We start from the raw sequence: 22,811 nt of genomic DNA, 5'->3' as shown, positions 1-22,811 counted from the left end.
ATTTTGAATGTCTCCATGTTCAGAAACCATATTACAACATTTTAGTCTGCTCTGGTGTCGTTTGGCATGAGAGACCGGCAGATGTAGCCCTGTCAGTGTCAGGACTTGTTGCTCAGTTGGACATTTTAAGAAACTACTCATATATTTCACGTTTGGTAAACCACACATCCAAGATAGGACAAGGTCAGCATTTTAGCCTAAATACAATCCATGACCTTGTTTCCATTTCCATACCTATGGGTTAACCCCACCTAACAAATAACTCTGCCCTTTTATATCATAAAATGAGCCTCTTTTCTAGTTTTAATCAAATGTTAAACACATTTTACACTATTTTCTCTTTCATCAACATCTCATTGACAAAAAAGGTCTAACTGTAGTAACACATTATGATCAGATTTGAATAGATTTGATAGGCCTCTTCAAGGCGCATATTTGCACACTTCCAGGAGCATTGACATTCTGAGAAAAGGTGTGTATGAAATGCTAATCTAACGCAAGCATATGCGTTTTGTGGAGGTTTAAACTCGAGGGGAATATTGTGTTGTTTGCAGAGGAAATTGTGTTACCGCTACTTAAATACTCGCAGTCTTTTGCTAATTAGGATCATTCAAATGGTGATTTGTTTGCGATATACATATTACAGCTCTAACAAACTTACACCTAATGATAAAAATGGAGGCACAGTTACAAATGTGTCATTTTTTATTCAACAAGATTACTATTGTTACACGTCACCACAGATAAAAAACAGCAGCCTGTAAAAAGAGCCTTAGTACAGTATTAATAAGATGAATTCATATCAAGTATTGTACAATCAAAATGAGGGTTGAAGAAGGTAGTACACTTTTCATCACCAGCACTGAGATTCATGTCCGTCAGTAAAGAGTTGAAGTAAAAATACACGCCCGTAGTACACACATGCAGTACAAACCAACATAACTAGCAGCTCCACACACAAAGAGCTTAACTACACAATAAAAGTGCCTTTGAACACACCTCCTCTGGCACTTAACACTATCACAAATATCCTTCAGAAGTCAGTCAGGTTGACACACACTTTCAGGATGCGTTCTGATCTTTCTTAGAAGCAAAGCACTTTTTCATACAAACGTAAAATATAAAACAAGAAAGGAGGGACTTTTTGTACAAAACTGTATACATTTTTAAAGGCATTTATGTCCAGAAAGACAACAGAATTGGTTAAGAATTTACAATGGACTTGTTTCTGAATTTTTGTTTTTGATTTTCTTCTGATAAAGCTATTTAGTAGTATTACTGCTGTTGTTGTTGTTGTTGTTAAGTTTTACATTTGAATATGGAGATAATGCAATTGTGATGACCAAAATAGGAATAAAGGAATAGCAGCTATGTTGAGACGTAAAGTAAATATTCAGCATTAAGGAATGTATTTTAGAACTTTAGAAATCCTTTAAACCATAGACTTTCACACAGCACTCAAACAACAAGTGCATACTTTATGAATTATGATCAATATTATATCATTTGGTGTTAATATCCTCAATTTACAACGATGTATGTTTTGGTGAATAGTTACATTCTTATTTTAAATGCAATTCAGAGGTATTTTTCTTTTTTCACTGATAAAAAAATGACGAATCCATCACACTTTTATGCTGCACTGGGGCTCAACAATGACTGCCCACTTCACGGTCCCGCAAGTGAATGTCTCATTAATTTGTTTCCATAGATTTTTCAGGGACAAAAATATGTGATATGTGGGCCACATAGATGCTTGGGGCCAATCATCTATGTGGTAATAAATGACTACAAGACCTATAAAATAATACATTAATTAAATGTGTTTTTGGATCGAAAACAACCACATTACAGACATTAGTTACCACATAGTTGGCTAGCCTCTGTTGTGTCTTAAACCTTTTAATGTGGAAAATTAATGGGACATTTATTTCCAGAACCTCAGCAGGCTTTGACTACGGGTCTCCATTGAGCCTGGACATTTGTTTTGTTAGATTTTGTGAGATAAATTGTCTGTACATAATTTAAAGGGATCAAAACAAACACATCTGGATTAAATCAAACACTATACAGGGCTTGAACCATGGCTGTAACGTCATTAGCAGCACACCCAGAGAGTATGCATTGTAAGTGCTTGTCGCCACAAATGTTAACATAGATTTACACGGCCGGTAGCATGGTCCCACCAGGATCTTGTTCCGCCTGTTACATGTGTGGTTTATGGTGGGCTGTTTCAGTAGATGGGCTTCCATTACGATTCCCATTGTGCGGTTCCAAAGGGCCAGTGCACAGGGCTATGATTGAAGAGTATGCTGCAAACAAACTAATCTCCTTAGCATTGCTTCAGGCTGTGGAGAAGGTTTTTCTATCACTGCAAAAAGAGGACTGACTGCTTGACTTGTTTCGCTTTCTCTACCGGAGCCACCCTCTCGTCCACAGGGACAATCTTCTCTGCATTTGACTGCCTCTTATGTTATAATCCAATCTGGAACTTTCTTTCTTTCAGGCATAGTTTGTCTTGTATTCCCAGATGCACCAAGTCGTTTCTCAGACGTTCCTGCCTTCAGATTCCCTTATTTGCTGTGCTTTATTTAAAATTCAACTCCAGTTCTGTGTATTGATTGCAGTTAATTCGTTTTCAACTGGGTATAAGTGTTAGGTTTGTTTTTTCCAAACAGCTTCCCTGCATGTGGAGGAGCTTGTAATGCCTTTTGTTGATTTCCCGTTCTTCTCAAGGGCGATTTGCTTGAGAAAATCCCACACAATTCACTGTTATATCGCTATATCTTCTTCTAGCAGCATTAATTGTTTAATTTCAGTGCTGTCATCGCCAAATCTGGGGTAAACCTGGTAATTGTCCGTGCTCCATATGCTTTACTTTCTTGTCTTGGCGATTCCTAGGAAGTGTTGCTGAGTCTGTGTCGTCAGCAGAACTTGCGCATGGGGGAAAACCTGACCTCCAGCTGTGAATGAGAAACTCCTAAATGTGGTTTGCACCTGCTGTCTCTACAATTTCACATTTTACATAAAGCTGATGTCGTTTTCAAAACACTGTAAGTCAATTGTTTGTCGATATAAAAAAAAACGATGGCTCGGATCTACTATAACATCCGCTCATTTTGCAGCGTCTTGTAGTAATGTTCTTGCTCCGCGTGGCTTCGGGCAGACCCGGACGGTCGCCTTGGCAACGTGGAGGAGCGGGACACGGCCTGGGTGTGGCTGTCCATGAGCAGGTCGGGGTGAGGCGGAGGGGGCAAAAAGATGGAGGGATGAGGCGGCGGAGGCATCTGCGAGGACGGGTGAGGAGAGGTGGACATTCTGGGCGGCGGCAGCTGAGGCGAGTGATAGTGTGACGACGTAGGGAGCGGAGGAGGCGGCATGTGGGAGGAGGGGTGCGGGGGCATGGAGTGAGAGGCGTGGTGCATGTGGGAGGGCAGCCGCGGTGAAGGGGGCATTTTGTAAGACTGTTGTGGAGCTGCTGGGGGCATCGAGGAGGACGACGCGTTAGGTGGAGGCGGTAAGAGGGGGGAAGATGTAGGAAGAGGAGGTGGAGGTAAGTGGGAGGAGCTATGGTGAGGTGGGGGCAGCATATGGGCGGAGCTTAAGTGTGGAGACGGAGGGCTGTGGGAGGAGCTTGGGTGTGGAGGTAGTGGCAAGTGGGAGGAGCTTAAGTGCGGAGGAGGAGGGCTGTGGGAAGAGCCTGAGTGTGGAGGTAGAGGCAAGTGGGAGGAGCTTGCGTGTGGCGGTAGTGCCATGTGGGAGGAGATATGGTTCGGCGGCGGTGGCATGTGGGAGGAGCTTGAGTGTGGAGGTGGGAGCATGTGGGAGGAGCTGGAATGTGGAGGGGTTGGGCTGTGGGAGGAGCTTGAGTGATGGGGCGGGGGTAAATGGGAAGCACTAGAATGAGCGTGCGAGGTAGAGTGAGGGGAAGGAGGATGGGGCATGTGGGAGGAGCTTGAATGAGGAGGTGGTGGTAAATGGGAGGAGCTTGACTGTGACTGGGCGGAGCTGGGGTGAGGAGGCGGAGGCATGTGGGAGGAGCTTGAATGAGGAGGCGGAGGCATGTGCGAGGAGCTCGAGTGAGGCGGCGGCGGCATGTGGGAGGAGCTCGGGTGAGGAGGCGGCGGCATGTGGGAGGAGCTCGGGTGAGGAGGCGGCGGCATGTGGGGGGAGCTCGAGTGAGGAGGCGGTGGCGGTATTGGCGATGGCGATGGAGGAGGAGGGAGCGGGGAGGAGGACAGCTGAGGAGGCGGAGGCAGAGGAGAAGGAGAGGGAGGTAAAGCGGGAGGTTCGGGCGGGCCCTCTGCACTGCCCCCGGTGGACGAAGAGTGCGAGTCCGTTTTGACCGGCAGAGTCCTGTAATCCCGATACTGGCTCACGTTGTCCTGGCGCTGCAGTGCCACGCGGTGCTTGTCTCCAGAGGGGTCGGTGCTGATCATGTTGCCGCTGATGGTGTTCCTCCACTCCCACGGCTTCCCGTTCGGGGCGGACACGCGGACCACCGGGTGATGGGGGGCGTGGGCGTCTATGGTGACAATGCTCCCGCTCCCGGCGATGCTGCCCGGGTTACTGCCGCTGCAGCTGTCCCGGTCCGAGGGGATCCGGTAGTAAGGAGACTCGGAGCAGGAAGAACCGGCTCCAGATGAAGAACCCTCCGAGCCCTGCTGCTTAGACATGGCTATGACCTGAAACATAAAGTTTGAAGTGAGTTACTTAATTTCTGAAATGAAACACGTAGGGTGAATCAGTGGGGTCAAAATATACCCTTTCTTTATCTCCTATACTCTAAACACAATAGCTTTGCTCAGTAGATAGCTGCAGGTTATTTTTGGTCAGTTTCTAATGGTATATTATGATGTTATTTTTCATGGTTCCCCTGGGCCTTGTGCTGGGTTTGCTTTGTCAGCAGTTTTACAAGGTGAGAAAAGTGATCTTGTAAAATACTGCAGAATTGACTTGGTATGGACAACACTGGATGCAATGGCTTACAATTTATTGCCTACGATTTATTTTAAATTCTATGACAACATAGCAGTGCATTGAAAACTCATTAGTGAAATGTCGCCTCCGTGTAGGTTTTATAAACAATATTAATCACAGGTATGCGCAGTTGGCAGCAGTTTTGTGCCCCCTGTTTGAACTGTATATGTTACAGCTGGCTGCATGCCACGTGATATTAAATTGAAAATCTATAGTAGCTGTGTTGTTGCGTTGTTCAATTTGAAGTGCTCATATAATGATTACCTGAGTGACTCGCTGCTGGCTGGGGAGCTGGCTCGGCTGTGAGTTGGGGACTCTGGGAGTGGAGACTGCAATGGGCCCAGGGCTTGGCTCCTTCACACCGCCTTCTGTGAGTGACAGCCACTTAGCTCGTGTCTTGGCGCTCTTCGGGGAAACAGGGGGTGGCCGAGTAGCCTCTTCAGGGATGTGGACCAGCGGGGGGGCCATGGCCACACGGGGGATTGTTGGAGTGGCGCTGCCTTTGGCTTGTATTGTGGGATAGAGGGAGGAGGGCATGGCCTGTTCTGAGTCTCCTGCTGCTCGCTCGTCTCCAGCCGTTCTGTCCAGATCATCCTCATCTTCTCGAGAGCTCTGACTGCGCAGCTCCAGCGAGCGCTGTTTCCACTCTGACACCAGCTGCCGTGACCTCTGAGAGTCATAGGGCACATGGAAGGTCATGTGACGCTGTGTAGGGATGGGCTCGTCTGAGGGGGAGATGGGGCTGTTGCCATTGGCAACTCGAGGTAAGGTGTTACTGAAGGTCACCATGGTTTCCTTTCCCATGGGCCCCCTGGTGGCCAACAGCTCCACATCAGCACTGGCTCTCTTCAGAGAGGCCAAAGATGCCTTCTCCCTGCGGACCTTACTGCGGCCCCCAGTCCCCAGCTCCTCTCTGCTCTCAGACGCCCTCGGGGTCTTTCTGTACAGGGAGTCATGGCCGCGCTGACTCAGCACCCGAAGGTCCTTCTGCTGGGACAGGGTCAGCCTGGAGATACATGGGGCGTCCTCCTCTGAGGCTTTGAAGTTCCCAACTGCATAGACCGCCTGAGACCGCACAGAGAAGAGGGAGAGATAACCACGTTAAGACACAACACAAGCATGAAAGCATTTCTCTAATCTGTGGGTGAGTAAACTGCATCTCCGATTCATTTACAGCTAATGCATAAACAGGCAACTCTCCCCTCTGCTGTTTAGTGTGTGGTCAGCACGAATCACTCTGCTCTTTAATGATGAAGGAAGAGCTGCTGAAAAGGGGATCTAGGGGAGAGAGAGTCACGCGTGGCTAATGGCTAAGACAAGTTTTCTTAAATTGAACTGAGCAATAGTTTCAGCGAGTTCTTATCGGATTATTCCTTCGCTCTCACACCCCTTCAGTAATAGAAGCAGCTATATATAGGGTGCCAAAAAAACGCTGAGAAAGAAAGGCATGGAATCTAATCAAAGTGATGAAACAAACAAGGCATTTGTTAACACATGCTGTGATGGTGCGAGAAAAGTACAATGGTGCCTTTTAGTAACAGCCAAACATCTCCATTCTAATTGCGTGTAGTTAGTCATCATCACCTCTCTTAGCTTCTGCCTTAACAAACACATTAAAAACATACTGCAAGCTGTCATCTTCCCAAAATAGTTAAAATACCTTTGTTTAAAATGGAGCTGAAGGACAGGTGGTATAATTTGCCTTTAAACTGTGACGTTTTACCCAGGATTATAGTTATTAATACCTCTGTAAAACACTATTAGCATAAATACTTTCTTCTTCACTATTGTATTAAACAAAGATGGCATTATTCAATCACACAAGCATGAATGTCGTCTGTTTAAAGACCTATTTCCTCAAAAATGACAGCGTTGGTCTTTCTTTCAAAACGCGTGAATTGCTCAGAGAGATGTCATGGCCCGTTCTCTCTTTTCTGTTCTGTAATTCATGAGATGCTGACCAGATAGACTCCGACGCCCGCTCCGATGAGGTAGCCCACATAAACGTCTATGGGGTGACTGCGGTGCTGCGTGATCTGCGTCAGCCCGGCCAGCCCCGCCGCCATGCAGAAGCCGAACACCAGCAGCGGCTTCAGGAGCTTAGTGGTGGTGCTGAAAGTGGCATTGAAATACATCTGTGGAGAGAAAACAAGCACTTTTATGACAGAAAACAACAAGAAGCTGCAGATTCTGAGGGGGGATGAACAAGTAGGCAATCGTCATTAGATACGTGCATGCACAGGTATGTTTCACAAGCAAGTTTAACGCTGACCCAACTAGTTAAACATTAAACAGTTCGTGAAAATCCCTTAGTATGAGAGGTTTTTCCAATTTTCTCATTTTGACTTTATTTAGTGTATTTATACCTGATAAAATTATAGTTTTACACCAATCGAGCAGATAATTTGTGGAGAACACTTTGAAAAATATGTTGCAAATGTCAGGCCGCAGTGTCGTGTGTTCGAGTCCCGACTCCTGACAATTTACTGCATGTCCTCCCTTCTCTCACCCCCCATTTCACGCTGTCTTTTCTGTCTAATAAAGTCTACGGGCCAAACTCACACTAGGAACACTAATTGCAGTTAGTTTATGCATAATTTACCCAAAGAAACACATTTTAAAATAAAATAAACTTGCCTTTTGACATTCCAAACATTAATTCAACAAAATAAAGTTCCTCTTACATGTTTTTATTTGTCAAATAAAAAAAAGTGACATTATTTGTGATGAGGTTTTGCCCAGTGTTTGCAGTGTAATTTCCTAGTGTGATGTCATCAATTACAAACAGAAAGTGAAATTATAAAGCTTAACATTTAGCTATTCTGGGATACATTTTTTTTAATTTTTTTAGCCAAATTCTAAATATATTCATCTTAACTGTATTTTACTTCGATGAGTAGTCCAAAGTGTCATAGGCACTTTAAGCTATTTCTCTGGATTTTAGGCTGAGATTTGGGCCGTTTCATGTTGCTTTCCAAAAACCATGAAGGCAAAAAGTAGTAGAGGATATCAAATTTAGATAAAATGTTGTACTAAATGTGTAAACTGCTAACTTTCAATCAACCTTTAGTAAAAAAGATTTGGTGTGAATAGAAAATAGACACAAAATAAGCCACGATTTCTTGGGGATTTCCAGTTCCGTACATCATTTTGAGTGGTTCAAGTTTGCTTTGGGTGAAAATTACTTGTTCACTGACGCTACATTTTACAGACAACACTGTGGATTCAAATCTCACAGACGCAGCAGAGAGGAGACCACATATCTACATTCCACCGGCGCCATAGTTTGATAAAACGAGGAGCTGAAGGACAGATGACGGACAGCGGGGCGGCAGGAAATTTAACAAAGCTTGTCAGCCTCTCCATCACTGAAGCGAGAAACAGGGAGGTCATTTGCGGTTTATAACATCCCTAATGTGGCGCTGTACCCGTGTAAAGCAAGATAAGTTTCTGGGTAGTTTGGTTGGATTTGACATCTCGTAACTATAGCAACAAGACTGGAATTGTGAGTTTTAATGAGAGTGCATTGGGCTCGGCGGAGCAGTGATGAGGCCAGAAGCTGCGTATAAGAGCCAGAGGGGCATGGTGTGTGTGTGTGTGTGTGTGTGTGTTGTCTGTGTGTGTGTGTGTGTGTGTGTGTGTGTGTGTTGTTTGTGTGTGTGTGTGTGTGTGTTGTTTGTGTGTGTGTTGTGTGCCCAGAGAAAGATGACACACAATCCACATATTGCAACTGTCAGCGTTTATTTAATACTGAAGAAATGCAGCCAAGTTACACTTTTAATAAGAAAGGGTCAAGGGACTGGCTGCGTGATCCCTCAAAAGGCAAACAATGATATTTTTTTCTTTACTTTACTTTATGCAAATGCAGTGACTCAGAATTCACTGCTAATGAGGATGGTTCAGAGTGTAAAGAGTGGCAGAGTGGTTAGCTATCCCACCTTCAATATGGTATATGTTTTATTATATCAGTGCATAAGCTGGGGAAACTTTTAGTGCACCCGTAACAATGTGGAAGAAGATGAATTGATTTAAACTTTTTTTTTTTTTTTTGCTGCTCGGCTGCATGTCTGTAATGAACATAATTTCTCTTTGGAGATTTATGAAAGTAATGCTGATTCTCATGAATAAATCTTGATTGTAAAATATACTATAAGGGGATTTGTACAATGGGGCAGATAGCATACTCTTCTCTCTGCTTCTTAAATATATTATCTCTTGTCATTAATGTGTTTTATGGATGAAATTAAATAACATGGCTAGATATGTAGATCGAGCTTTGCTTTGACAGCTTTCTGAATGCCTCTCGTTATGCTTCACCCCCATAGCTACATAGATGGTAGAATTATTTAGGAAAGATATCAGTCAAATAACATTTCTGACAAGATTTGCAATGACTGATTCTGTTCAAAGTTCACATTATGCGTACAGGAGAACTGACAAAAACACAGAAATATTAATAAATGTACTTCAAAAGATACTAAAGGGCTAATTAGTTACAGTAGTTATGCAGAAATAAGACTTATTATATGCAGAATTTAGATTATTTAGTAGTTTGCAGAGGAAAGTGCAGCTTTTATGATTAATTGTGTCCGATCAAATTGCGACTTTGATTCAACTGTGATTAATTTTGCAGCCCTTATATATATTTATATAGATGGTTAGATAGATAGATATATAGTGTATGTTGTTTGCAGCTGAAAGTGAGGCTCTCCTATAACGCTCGATTCTACAGCAGTGGGGGAGAAATCTGTCACTCTCTCCTTAGTTATATTTTCGTAACCTGATTCATACCTGTCAACCAGCTGTCCAACAATATTTTAATGGTGAGCGTCAAGTGAAGCGCCAGTAAAACCAACAATAACTCACACAAACAAACATGCAGCAGAAAGTGTACTTATTAGGTACGTATTGAGACAAAGAAGTTGCAAAGTATCAAATAAGGATTTGCTTACGGAGATGTAGACGGCAGCAAAGCCCGAGAGTGTTGCATGCTGGGATGGAAAGGTTTTCCTGAGTGCAGAGAAGAAGAAAACACATTTAGAGTAAATAATGATATCAAAATCATTAAAACTTAGCAACGTCTGCAAAAAGTATATCTGTTTATAATGTGCAAAGTAATTAACTCAAAGATAGACAACTTGAAAATAAACCAAATATGTTTACTTGTATGTATTATGTATTATTTGCTTGTATTGTATTGTATTTGAGAGAAATATACAAAACTGCCCTTTTTTTTCCCCAATTGCGTGCACTTTAAGACCTGTAGATTCCGCTTAATGTGCCCAAAGCAGACCAGAGCTTCCAATGCAAGCCTATTTGTTCAAGCAGGATTATCTCTATATCCACTCCACCATTAAGATGTAATCCCAGTGCACTCTGGTAGTCATATGCTTCATTTGTTAGTTTGCTGAAACAACCTGTTCATTAAACAGAAATGCTACAAAAAGACAGGCTAAAATACAACATAGATATATTGTAATAGTAGTTTAAATATAATAGCATACACCCTTTTCATCAAAACCTTATGAAGCATTCGGCTGTTAACGTCATGTTGTTAATTGCTGTGCTGCTAATTAGTCATTTTAACGTTCTTCCTCCCCACTGAGACACCTTTTTTACAATTGTATTTCTAAAACTTAAAATGAAAAATTAAGAGGTTAAAAAGCTTAATTAGATAACACTGCATTGAAATATAAATATCAAAATACCAAGAATCAAAATTACTTGAATTTGTTGTTTACCCACGTTATAATATACTTAGTTTACTTTGATGGATTTCTGCATGTTTGATTAATCCTGTATCGTCCCGCATTTGAGGCTTGAATGTTCCGATAATTTCTGTTTTCACCTACCCCCTATCTCCGCCCACAGCTCCGAACTACGAAAACAAAAACGTAGACGCTGAGTCTTACATGACGGGTAAAACAATGTACACACTTGCTACAGTGATAAAGCAGAGTTTATAAGTTCTGCAATTTTCAATGGACCAGTTGTGCATTTTAGATCAATATCATGGTTTATAATACACAAAATGTAAAATGATGATCTACTTATGTGATAGTTCAATACCAAGTACAGGGAGTTGGAAAAAGCATACAGTGTTTCTCCTTTAAAAATGTGAACCTTTTTCCAGGCACATTTACCCTTCTTCCTCTCACCTGGCGGACATGATGGCATACGGGTCCTTGCCCATGCAGATGTCCTGAGTAACGTAGGCGTTGTTGTCACATGACACTCCCGGAGCCGTGTAATTGGGCTGACACACGGTGAGGAAGAAGGGGGCGTGGTACCCGGTGGCCAACTGGATGACATCTGTCACCAGGGCCGTCGCCAGGAGACCGAACACATGCACACCTGAGGGACACACACAAAGTATGATGGGAAAATGTGCAATAAATGAGCTGAAATCCTCTGGTGGCGTCTTCAGATTGAGCCGGTTAATTCCGAGCACCTGCGCTTGGATCTTGAGTTCACTCCCACATCCTCAAGTTAGAAAAGCTCTCTGTGAAAAAGGTGAATTAATTGTGTTTTTCCACTTCAAAGCTCACCGTTTGCCGCAAGACATTTCACATAAATGGTTCCATCATGCATGTTATGCATTCATCACACACAGAATTTGTTTATTTTACACCCCAGAGTCCCGTGGATGAGATTAATTAGGCCTCACTTTAAGCAATCAGTGACTTAAGATGACATCAACTCTCAGACAGAAGTGGAGGAAAAAAATGGTGACCCCATAATGGGTTAGCATATGCCAGTAAGAATCAGAAGCTATATTTAGAAATGCTGTTTTTGTTGTTGTTGTTTTTAAAAAATATTGAATTTCCCCTTAATTAAATCATATAATTAAGGTTTACTTTGTTTAATGTTTTAACCATCAAAGCCATCCAAACATAATAATAATGTGTTGAAATGCCCACATCGCTTATTTGTTTGCATTTACTGGATGTTTTTTAGTGGCACTTTTCATGAAACAAAAGCTAAAGTACCATATCAAATTGTGACAAAATTTCCCTTAATGTTTACCACAACATTTCTCAAGATAGTTCTTCATGGACACAAATCACAAAAGATTAGAATAGCACTCACCAACAAATCGCACGGTTCTCCTCAGAAAAGAGTTGAAGCTGCAGCCTCCGGCGTTGATGCTGCTCTCGGACTTGGGGCAGGACTTCAGTCTGGACTGCATACAGTACGTGACCCCCTCCCCCATCATGATCTGTGGATACAAAGTACTACTATTAGTGTTATTTTGCATGAAACCTTTGTGTATTCAAAGATATAACAGGATGAAATCAGAGAGTTTATCAGAAAAACGCTGATATTTTTTTTCACAATGGAGGAATTCACTTAGTTGACCAAACGTTTTATTAAATGTCGAATTATTTCGCACATTTTCAGTGGGATTATAAAGGATCGATATGGACCCGAACAAAAAACAGAAGGGTGAGTTAACTGGAGTAACTCTTAAATTAATTCTTCCATTTTACACACAAATATGAAATTTACCAGCATTTTTCCAGTCTAATCAGTGCTCGTTTGATCAAATATATTGGGAAAAAGTAGATCATTTTGAGACATATTTTTACAATACCATGCACAGCCCCTTTTAGCCACCTAATCAATGCACACAGTCTTTAGTCAAGTATTTTCTTAGTCATTTTTTGCATTGTTTAATTAAATAATCTATAAGTTTGTCCAATGCAGTTGACATGACGAGGAGGTAAAAACAGCATTATTGTCCGAGGTGCAGTTTGAGCTACAGTGAGTAATCGCGTCCCGATGAGGCTGGAGGCACGGCGCTATCGAGTCGTGATCACTTTGAATGGCCGTGATAGATGGCTGCTGGAGAAACGCCTTACGTTTCTATGGCGCTGATGAATTGGGCCGCTGTGTGAGTGTATGTGCGCATCGATTCTAAGACCTCTGCTGTTTATTGCAATGTCAGGTGAGTAATTATCAACGTGTCCATCGATTGTGCATTTGGAGACGGAGATTTGCGTTGACGTTGCATATTGGACATTCTTTGTTGTGGTCCGCAAAGAATGAATTATGGCGTTTTAAGACGGCTGTGAACAAATGTTGTATCGTTTTTGTCAAGGAAATCTAGTAGCATGAGGAGAGCGCACTGTTTGTCTGGCAATTGTAAGGAAATGTTATTCAAAGCAGTTTTAAATCATACATATACCGTATTTTCCGGACTATAAGTCGCACTGGAGTATAATTCGCACCAGCCAAAAAATGCATAATAGAGAAGAAAAAACATATAAGTTGCACTGGAGTATGAAATGCGGTTGCAAGTGTGAAAATAACAAATAATATCACATATAAGTCGCTCCGGAGTATAAGTATAGGTAAATAAGTATAAATATAAGTATAAGTCACACCCCGGCCAAAACTATGAAAAAAACAGTATTTTACAATTGTTTCGTAGTTATTTCATTGTGAGTAGTATTTTTAGTGTTTGTGTCTATATGTGAACATTGGTAATCCATACTAGTGTTAAAAAAAACAACAACTTTAATTTACTTAAACTTCTCAGCATGTTTGTAGTAATGTAATCTAACCTCTCCCAAAGGGTCGTCCTGGATTTAGCAGACATGAGCTCATTAAACCACAAAGACTGCGTTTTTGTTCCAGTAAACCTCCACTCAACGTAATATATAATGCTTCCAGTAGCCAAATTTGTATTTTAGCTTTGTCTGGACTCAATTCAATTAAAGCAATGAAAGAAAATATGGATTAGTGTTGTACAATGATACAACTGGCCATAATCAATGCACTCTTTCTCCCCTCCATCATCCGACCGTTTAAGCTGCAAGTTGAAACCATCCCCGCCCAAATGATCACCACAGCAGCATACCCATAAGCCTCCTCTGCCTCTCAGTGTCTCTAACAGCCATGACCCAAGCGCTCAACTTAATTCAGCACATTAACCATCACATCGTTCTCTCCCGATTTGTGCTGCGTTTAGAATTTACCGAAGCGGCCGGTCCAGCGAAGGCCAAACTCAGGAGCATGAGTAGAGGTATGAGTTCGTCGCCTGCCTCCACATAGGGCATGGAGAGGTCGCGGTCATAGCAACGGAAGCCCACCGTCGCCGGGGACAACACATCTGTCAGCTCCAGGAAGTAGAGGGACACCAGGGAGGACAACACGATGGGAAGCTGAGCATGAACATCCAAAACGTTTCAAAATTAGTTTATGTGGCAATTACATATAAGGAGATTAAAGGATGATTATTTTATCACTGAAAAAGTTTCCTCAGACAATATGTGGCTTTACATGTACAATCTATACATCATAAAAATAGAAACACAAACCGAGAACTAAATCAGGTTTTAAACAATAGAACAACATAGATAATATGCAATATGTCAGTTTAAAAGTGCCTGAAACATGAGCAAAGTTTTGTTTCCTTTGTTTTTCTTTGTTAAAGGTGCCCTATATACCGGTAAAATTGCTTTACCTGGAATGTTCCACAGTATGGCAATTACTTTATCAATCTTTCATATATTCAATTGCAAATTTATTCTATTTTGTATGCTTTCTTAGTGTGAATGGGGTAGTTTTTCCACAGATCATGTGTCAAGCTTGTTTCCATGAAGATATATACGGTTAATGCCAAACTATGGAACAGTCAATGCAAGGCAATAACATCTCCACGGGGACCGGCAGATGGCAGACCCTGCACCACAATGCACCTTTAAATTGGTTTAATTTTGGCTATCAGTGGATTGACTTAACAAACCATAAAACCCTAATTGTGCTGTTTGTATGTATGAAATTGTAATCACTTCCAATAAAAACAGCCAAACGGCCATATATCCCAAGAGTGACTAAAGGAGCTTTTGTAGTGAGTCACATGCAGCTCAGAAGATGAGGTCGGCAGCGTTACAATCATGAGTCACTGGGCAGGCGTACAGTAACACTAAGGAATCAAAGAACATCTCCGCAAAACATACCTCTACAAAATAAAAGCATGGCAGGAGAGTCATGCTGTCTTTGGGCGGCTTCTTCTTGGCCTTGTGTTTGGGGGACGTCATCTTGGGGTGGGACCATTCTGAACCTGGCGATACACAAAAGTTGAACAGAAAATTCAGTAACGTCATATCTTTATGCATTGTATCGTGTTCTTTCTACAGTAGTTAAAATTGTCATGTAATATATTGAATAATAGAAAGTATATCTCGCAGGATTGTGTGAAATCAGATGAATGACTGTATTTTATGACTGTTTGTTGTAGAGGTGGGCAATATATCAACATTTAGACATGATTGTGAAAATTGTTTTGAAGATAGAAAGCGTTTGAATTTCGGGTGAATAGTTAAAAACAAAAAGAGCTGATTATACATGCAAATTGAAATTGTCGATTAATCGGATAATCTTGATGTCCCTACTTAAACTAAACCAACATGACTGGATTGATTGAAAATGAGTACTTGACACTGGAGATGTAAATTATATATATTTACGGAATGCCAATATAAAAGCCTTTTATACACACACCCACACCAGAGATCCTTTCGTCTGTCAACAAGAACCTTAAGGCAGTTGCAGTACAAAAAAAGAGATATTCTCGGAGGAGGAGCTGAGAGTGAGACTAAACCGTGTTAAATATTCACTGCTGCTTCCCCATTAGCTCCTTACATCTGTCCTGTCTCCTCTGCTATGTCCTTTGCACAATTTTCTCCTGCTAAAACTGTCTGCCTCTTTCCAATTTGTCCCAATTTCACTTATCTCAACATTGTCGTCCCTGCCAACCCAAAACCATTAACTGGTCTTATTAGGAGGATTTAGCTGGGAGAATTGCGGTCACTCAAAAGGTAAAGACCATTTTCAGCTTGCATTTTCATTTCTTGGGAGCAGCAGTGGTCATAAATAGACCGCCCCAAAAGCTTTAATCCCAAAATAAGACTTGAAGCAGAAAGCCATATTCGCCGAGGGCTGCTGAGGCGCCTTTGGATCTTTTTTTCAGCGTCATCTGCCATCTCGCTCTCTTTATGCGCATCATATATTGTTTGTAGATCTGTCACATGGATTTTTATACAGATTTCATTCATGGATGATTCGGTTAGTTGATCATTTTAAGACAGATCACAATATAATCGTAATAACTAATGTCAAAATGATCATTATCAGATACAAATTGATACTATAGACACATAATGAAAGAAAAATCACATACACAGGACAAAATCTTATCACTGAGGTTAAATTACACTAGTAAGAACTCAATAACAAGAATCGTGACAATTTGAGCAGGAATTTAATTCAATACATCCCACAAAAGTAAACAGAAAGTGCTTTCTTGTCTGGTTGTTATGTCACTGTGACGCTGGGTTCTCGAGACGTTGTGTGATGGCGTAGTCGGCAGGATTTTTGTGTGTGGCTTTAATTGTGAAGTTCCCAGCCCCAACATTTTGAAGAGTGCGATATAAAAACAGTGACAAATGACTTAATCTTTACAACGGATGGAAAACGCTTCATAAATCATAAAAGCTCTCATATTTACCTTCTCCGTACAAGCCCTGGTGTTTTACGTAACCATTCAAGAAGTTTGAGTTCATTAAGATGTGGAATAGTGATCTAGTGGACAATTTCAATGAAAGAAAATGAAGAGTGTCATTGTTTCATTTCACAATAGTAACACTACAATGTGATCATGACATTCTTACTTCTGGAGGTGCCAAATGACTTAAATAGCTATGATAAGCTGGTTAGAAAAGCTAGACACAGCATTATAGTGACTGAGCGTTACAGTTTGATTTTTGATTTATTTAAACGCTGAAAGTTGTTTCCCCTCAAGGGCCAAGGGTTAGGTCAATATGTAGCCTATTGATCTCGATTCCTTTTTATAGACCGTCCAGTATTTCTCTAATACAGTCAGACCAACAAATATTATCTTTACTTGATTGCCACGCCATTTATGTCTGTGGTTTCTGATTGTTCTGTTATGTAGCTGGATGAGTTGTTAAGGGTGTTAGACTGAGCAAACTACAAAATACATTTGTGATTAATTTGCTTTGCGAGGGCCTTTGACAACTGGAGAATGTCACAATAAACAATAATATTGCAACTACTTCCAAATAACACCATAGCCCACAAGCCGGATAATCCCAGTCTGATTTTGTTAAAAAATATGAGCAGCAAAAAACAAAGAGAAAATTATTTTACTTATTTAATATCTAAAATTAGTCATATAAGATACATATTTGACTATGTTACTATTCAAGAAAATAGTAGATAGCAATAATTGTCCCAAACAAATCTACACTTGGGGGGCTACATGGGGGAATGTAGCCCCCCAAAAATGTAAGAGTTTATTTAAGTCGATTTAGTAATGATTGTGATGGGCCTAATCATTGCACTGACATGGGTTCTCTCACTTTTTTGATTGACCAAAAGCATGCATTTCAGCTTGGCCACTCTAAATTAACAATAGTTCATGAAAAATGTATTAACGTTAATGAGTATCTGTCTATAAATGTCAATGTTAGTGTTGTGATTATCTGGTCACTGGCCCAGAACCCACCCACAGCCTCTTGCAAAAACAAACAAGAAACAAAAATCTAATAAATAACAGACAAATTATTAAAATGATAATCTTTGCAGTTCATACCATCATTTAATCCAAATTCCCTTCACATCTTGGCTCTGTTGTGCACCTTGCCTCTTCATAATTTTCCTTTTCCCACTAACCCTGACCCCAGGCGACTAAAGACCCTCAAAAATCAAAGACTTCTGCAGTCATTTCCATGACCGTATTGAATGAGAGAGGAAAAGAGATAAGCTCAGATCAAAGAAAAGTGAATAAGGCTAAATGATAACAACTAAAAGTGTGGCCTGAATATGTAGTGAATGTGTGTTAGTGGGGGAGGGTTCAGTGAGTGGGGGATTTTTGGGGTTGATTCAAGTGCGGCTAAAAAGGGATTAGGAGGAAGATGGTTTTGGGGTCTCACAATAAGGCTGAACAGTAAAATGAATATAAAACATGCTACAAGTGAAATAAATTGTGGACTGTAGGCTTTAATTCAACTTAACAACTTAGACTAATACAATAGAATATAAATGTACAATTCTGGAGTCACAAAACAAATGTAAAAGTCTCGAGACATGGCAGTAATCAGGTCTGAAATGAGTCTGAGCATGGATCAATCACAACTAATCATAATTGACTAATTGTGACTAAGCGACTTTTGATCATCGTAATCATTATACGAAATATACAGACTCTAAACACATACAAGAATACATTTTATAACAAAGACAGCAGCATTATTATATCTAAATGTCAAAAAAGCTTTTTTGTAAATATTTTCAATTTAGGAATCTTCAGTTACCATGGCAAAATGTATTTAAAAAAGGGCACAATGCACAATAGATATGTTTTTGACTTGTCGACAACGAAAATAATCATCAGCACAAGCATTACACTTTCATTCATCAAATCAAAACTGAGACTAAACAAGGACTGAACCCGAAACTAAACCTGGACTAGACCACACCAAATCCACATCAGGACTAAAATAGGCTCATTGTAGTGAAAGAACCATAAATCTGGTCCAAACTACAATATGTCAGGTCAAAACAAGACTAAACTAAACAGGAAGTAAATCGGAACTAGACAATAGGACTATGGTCTACCACAGTCTACCCAGCATCAATCATGAAATTGACTTAAACAATTTTCTTTGTAGTATATTGTGCCATTTTAACATAATATAACTCATAGTGTGTATTCAGGTAAGTAAATTGAATACGTAGCTCAATTCTATAGATGCACCTCTTCCAGACACGGTTTAAAGTGGCATACTCAAATCAGTACTTAAACCTCTCTTTCTACGTACAATCACTCACTCTGTTGCACTGACAAAGCCCCTTAAAGAAGAAAGAGTGTTTTATCCAAAAGAGCAGCCCCGTCCTCTGGGCACATCATGTCTGCCTGTTTCAACTTTGTGCTTTTATTTGTGTTTGCAAACATGAAAGGCTCTGATATCTGTACATACAAAGGCAACACAAAAGGTATAAGTCAGAAATATCGTAAGTACCGGTATAGCTGTTCTGTTCAAATCCAAATGATAACAATTAGAAATGAAGTAATTTTGAAATAAAATACTATTCTTTTTTTTCTTCCCTTTTTTTTTGAGACTCAAGCTCTAATGCCATTTACCGGTAGTTTTGCTTTAGTCAACAACTTATACATTTAGTCTAGCAGATACAAAAACAATTGGGGTGCATGTTATTCTTGTTTGAGTCCAGTTTAGACCTAATGGCTTGGTTTGGTCCTGGTGAATGTGCGTTCACACTGGCACATTCAACTAATCAAAATTAGGACCAAACCAGGACCAAACCCGGTACTAGTAAACATGGACTAGAATAGGATTTAAGAAAGATTAGAACAGGACTAAACCAAGTCTACATCAGGACTAAAATGCCACTCCCTTATTTTCTACTTTTACTCCTTTACTTGCCTTATTTTCTGCCCGGTCCAGCTCGTTCTTTGTGGGGTTTTTTGTGTTTGTTTGTTTGATTTGGGGGCTTTTGTGTTCTTTAGGGATTTTTGTCCCCTTCTTTTTTTTTTTTTTTTTTCCCTTTCTGTTGTTGTCGATCTATGTTCTAATGAAAATGAAAGAGAATGCACCCTTAGTCACAATTTTGATGTGTGCCTACATTTTATACATATAGCAAAAAAAAAGAAATAACTCCAACCATTTTTTCTGCTCAATTGGATTTGAAGATTGAAACCAAAGCCCTCTTGCTGTGGAGGAGGATCGCTAACCACACTGCCAATTCCATCACCCACTACTACCTGAGCACTACCTACCACCGTGCCATTTTCCAATTTACACACCGGCATGGCACTTTCAAGTTGACACATTACACCGGGGTGCTACAAATGAAGAGAAAAATCAATATGTTGTGAATTACATTAAAGTTAGACAGTGCAGAGTGAATTGATGCTCATCTGTCATAGGAAATAACTGCATGTGTTGAGAGAGAGAGAGGACTAATCCATCTCCATGTGTATGTATGTTTATGTATGCTAATGTATGGGCATCCGTATGGTGCCATGAACACTGGAGCTGCTTTTTCTACGCGCAATATTGCTAGACATTTAGGATATGATTATGTTTGCCTCATGTGGACTTCATTTGGCTGTTGACTATACCCTGAAGCTGCATTCATGCTAGTCGTGCTTTGCTAGTTTGCGCTGATGGTTCGGCCCCATTCCAGTCCTGGTTTAGTCCATTTGGGTTCAGTCCAGTTTTGAATAATGATCACAATTTCAATCAGACTTCAGTTAGGCTGGCAACAGATAATCTGAATAATTGTGACTGGGAGTGGTCGACTGTTCATATAATGTAAATGAATTAGCGTTGATCGTTACTGGACTCTACAGACTCTACAACACAGCAACATTATTCAATCTGAAAGTCAAAAAGAAGCAACAATTTCTCAATTTTAGCAATAGAGCACTTTATATGTGAATATTCTATATTTGTAAGCCTTCAGTCATCATCTTTCAATCTTTATTTGGGTAAAAATTATAAGTATTTGAAAATGTTGATACAGAATAGAAATAAGTGTATGACGAGTAGATGTTGTTGTGTTTCTTTTATTGGCGGTTGGCAGCCAACTGAAAAGGTACATTTACCACCACCTACTGTAGTTGCACATCTTCAAAGTATGTGTTTTATACTATACTATTACTATTTTTTTAAAGGAGAGAGAAAGAGAGAGTATGGGAGAGCAGGAGAGAGTTAGTTGCAGCTCTACAGTCAGTCTTGCAATAACTTAAAAATAAAAAAGGTTATACAAGTTTATTGAATATCTTACTATAGCAGGTTGGCATAATGAAATGGGGACAACAAAGAGGGAAATTTACTATAAACCATCACTCTTAGTTTTTCTCAAGTTTGGATAAATTATGAACCTTACTCTATTTGGATGTTTGGGGTGATTTTGTTATAATATTGTTTTAACGAATAAAAGCAAGACCTAGAATTGCATACATTAAGTTTTGAATCAGAACTCAAACACAATAAAACACTAACTTTTGTTCGTCTTCACGTGTAGGCCTATACAACACAATTAAAAAAAGTATGTCGCTGAAGGTTACAATCACCCTAATGAACCCAATACGTTTCTACAGCGACAGTCACTTGCCAAAGCTGCGTCTCTGCCTCCAAAGGTCCAGACTTTCACACCAGACTCTTGACAGTAGCAACAGTACATATTTATAGTGCCTCCCTATAGAGCAGTAACTAAGCCTTAAATCAAACACACTGCTCCCTCAATGACCCTGTGCACTTAAAGATGAACTATGAAATCAAATATCAATGCATAACCCGCAGCATGAACCCACCCGGTCTGCATACTGTTTATTATATGCAATTTATCATGCCATTTCATTCAACAATCAAAGTTACACGCTATTAACAGCTCATATTTTACAGTGCTCGCCCTATATCTTTAAGAGCATCTATTGATTTATACTTGAAACACGAGCAGGTATGTAAATGAGCTTTTGGTACACCATAAATGGGTGGATTTCTCTTTGATTATTACAGCTTTGACCCAAATCTGCAGTTCATTCCACGCGCAACGACCTACACACCGCGGTGAACGGAGCGGCGCATGCGGCGGACGCACATTGCGCTCATCAACGGGTCAAAACGTGAGAAACCATGTGCTCGCTTTATCTGCGCCCGCGTCTCGTCCGGATGTGGAGGGCGCAGGTTTTTTGTGGCGTCCATAGGATGCCGCATGTTCGTGACCGGGCCGCGCGCGCGGGACGTTATGAGAAGCACCGGACAGATATAATGCCATCACCGGACGCATACAGGACGCACTCACCTCTGTCCCGCGGGCTCCGTGAATTCACCGAGTCCCGTCTCCCCCGTCCGCTCCGGCGCGCTCGTGCGTTCTGCTCCAGTTTGGCGGCGTTTAATAGAACAATCCACGTTTTTAATCCATTCCCACGCGAGCACGTCAAAACACGCAAATCCCAGTACTTTTTCTTTCTTTCTTTTTTGGTATGCAAATGAGACGTTTCGGTCTCCTGGATGCGAGAGTTGAGGTGCTGGAGCCGGGATGCAGCTCGAACTGGAGAATGGTGAAGTCCCAAATTTGCTGCACTTGCAACAAACGCGCGTCACTCCCCGCGCGCGTCCAAAGTGGTCAAATATCCATGTCCGATCACGCTAGGATTGACTTTATTTCTCCATGGTGAGGACTATAGGGTACTCGGCCACCCACACCCACACACGCACACACAAAGGCGCGAGGGGGACGAGTGCGGCGGGGTGCAGGGGGGTGGTGGTGAGGGTGGTGGTGGTGGAGGAGGAGAGCTTACGGTGGGGGGAGGAGACAGTCTGGTCCACACACATCCACACACAGGAGGAGCAGAGCCGACACATTTTTTTTTTATTTTTTATTGTGTGTGTGTGTGTGTGTGCGTGTGTGTGCGTGTGTGTTATTCCTCCCCGGCTGTGCCCCGTTGCATTCCTGATTCGGGGCTACGGCCAAGAAGACAAAGGGCTCCGGGTTTTGGGGAATGTCTGTGGACGGTGTGTATAAACATGCTGGCTCCTTGTGCGCGTGTGTGCGTAAAAAAGCGAGTGGGCGTTTTTATTTGGGACGCTATATCAGTGTGGTTATAACGCCTGGTTTATTAACTGTGAGAATTATACTATGTCAACAATGTCTTATTATTATTATCGTGGCACGCTATGTAAAAGTGTTCTGAATCCATGTGCAAAAGCTTTGTAATTCTTTGTTTACAGTGCAGGGTGTGGCAGTGCCCAGTGTCCACTCAGCTCCAGAGG

At 41.2% G+C, this 22,811-nt stretch overlaps 1 protein-coding gene across 4 annotated transcripts; it reads right to left on the bottom strand.

Moving 5' to 3' along the window:
* Positions 1-1,837: 1,837 nt before the first annotated feature.
* plppr3a (phospholipid phosphatase related 3a) lies at positions 1,838-21,947 on the bottom strand. Of its 4 annotated transcripts, none has more exons than XM_072457516.1 (10): positions 21,841-21,947; positions 14,946-15,049; positions 13,962-14,147; positions 12,070-12,199; positions 11,139-11,334; positions 9,933-9,990; positions 6,942-7,115; positions 5,245-6,045; positions 3,713-4,685; positions 1,838-3,646 (listed from the first exon to the last, which is right to left on the bottom strand). In XM_072457516.1, the coding sequence occupies exons 2-10, from the start codon at positions 15,024-15,026 to the stop codon at positions 3,102-3,104; spliced, it is 3,144 nt and encodes a 1,047-aa protein (XP_072313617.1). In that variant the 5' UTR covers positions 15,027-15,049; positions 21,841-21,947; the 3' UTR covers positions 1,838-3,101. The 4 variants fall into 4 exon arrangements, with proteins under 4 accessions (XP_072313617.1, XP_072313616.1, XP_072313618.1 ...); XM_072457515.1 differs by having other exon boundaries at positions 1,838-3,811; positions 3,845-4,685; XM_072457517.1 differs by having other exon boundaries at positions 1,838-3,811; positions 3,935-4,685.
* Between the last annotated feature and the right edge of the window lie 864 nt (positions 21,948-22,811).

This window comes from Eucyclogobius newberryi, unplaced genomic scaffold, assembly GCF_026437365.1.
Source record: "Eucyclogobius newberryi isolate DKJ021-1_F unplaced genomic scaffold, fEucNew1.0.hap1 SCAF_21, whole genome shotgun sequence".
Lineage (NCBI taxonomy): Eukaryota > Metazoa > Chordata > Actinopteri > Gobiiformes > Gobiidae > Eucyclogobius > Eucyclogobius newberryi.
Note: the sequence above shows the minus strand (reverse complement) of the source record. Positions and strands in the feature narration are given on the sequence as shown.

Excerpts from the sequence above, each read along its gene's own strand:
- plppr3a (XM_072457514.1), bottom strand. The coding sequence starts at position 15,026 with ATGACGTCCCCCAAACACAAGGCCAAGAAGAAGCCGCCCAAAGACAGC. Across the intron at positions 7,116-9,932 it reads TTGCTGCCGTCTACATCTCC|ATGTATTTCAATGCCACTTT; the intron begins GTAAGCAAATCC and ends TTCTCTCCACAG. Across the intron at positions 4,686-5,244 it reads GCCAGCAGCGAGTCACTCAG|GTCATAGCCATGTCTAAGCA; the intron begins GTAATCATTATA and ends TTTATGTTTCAG.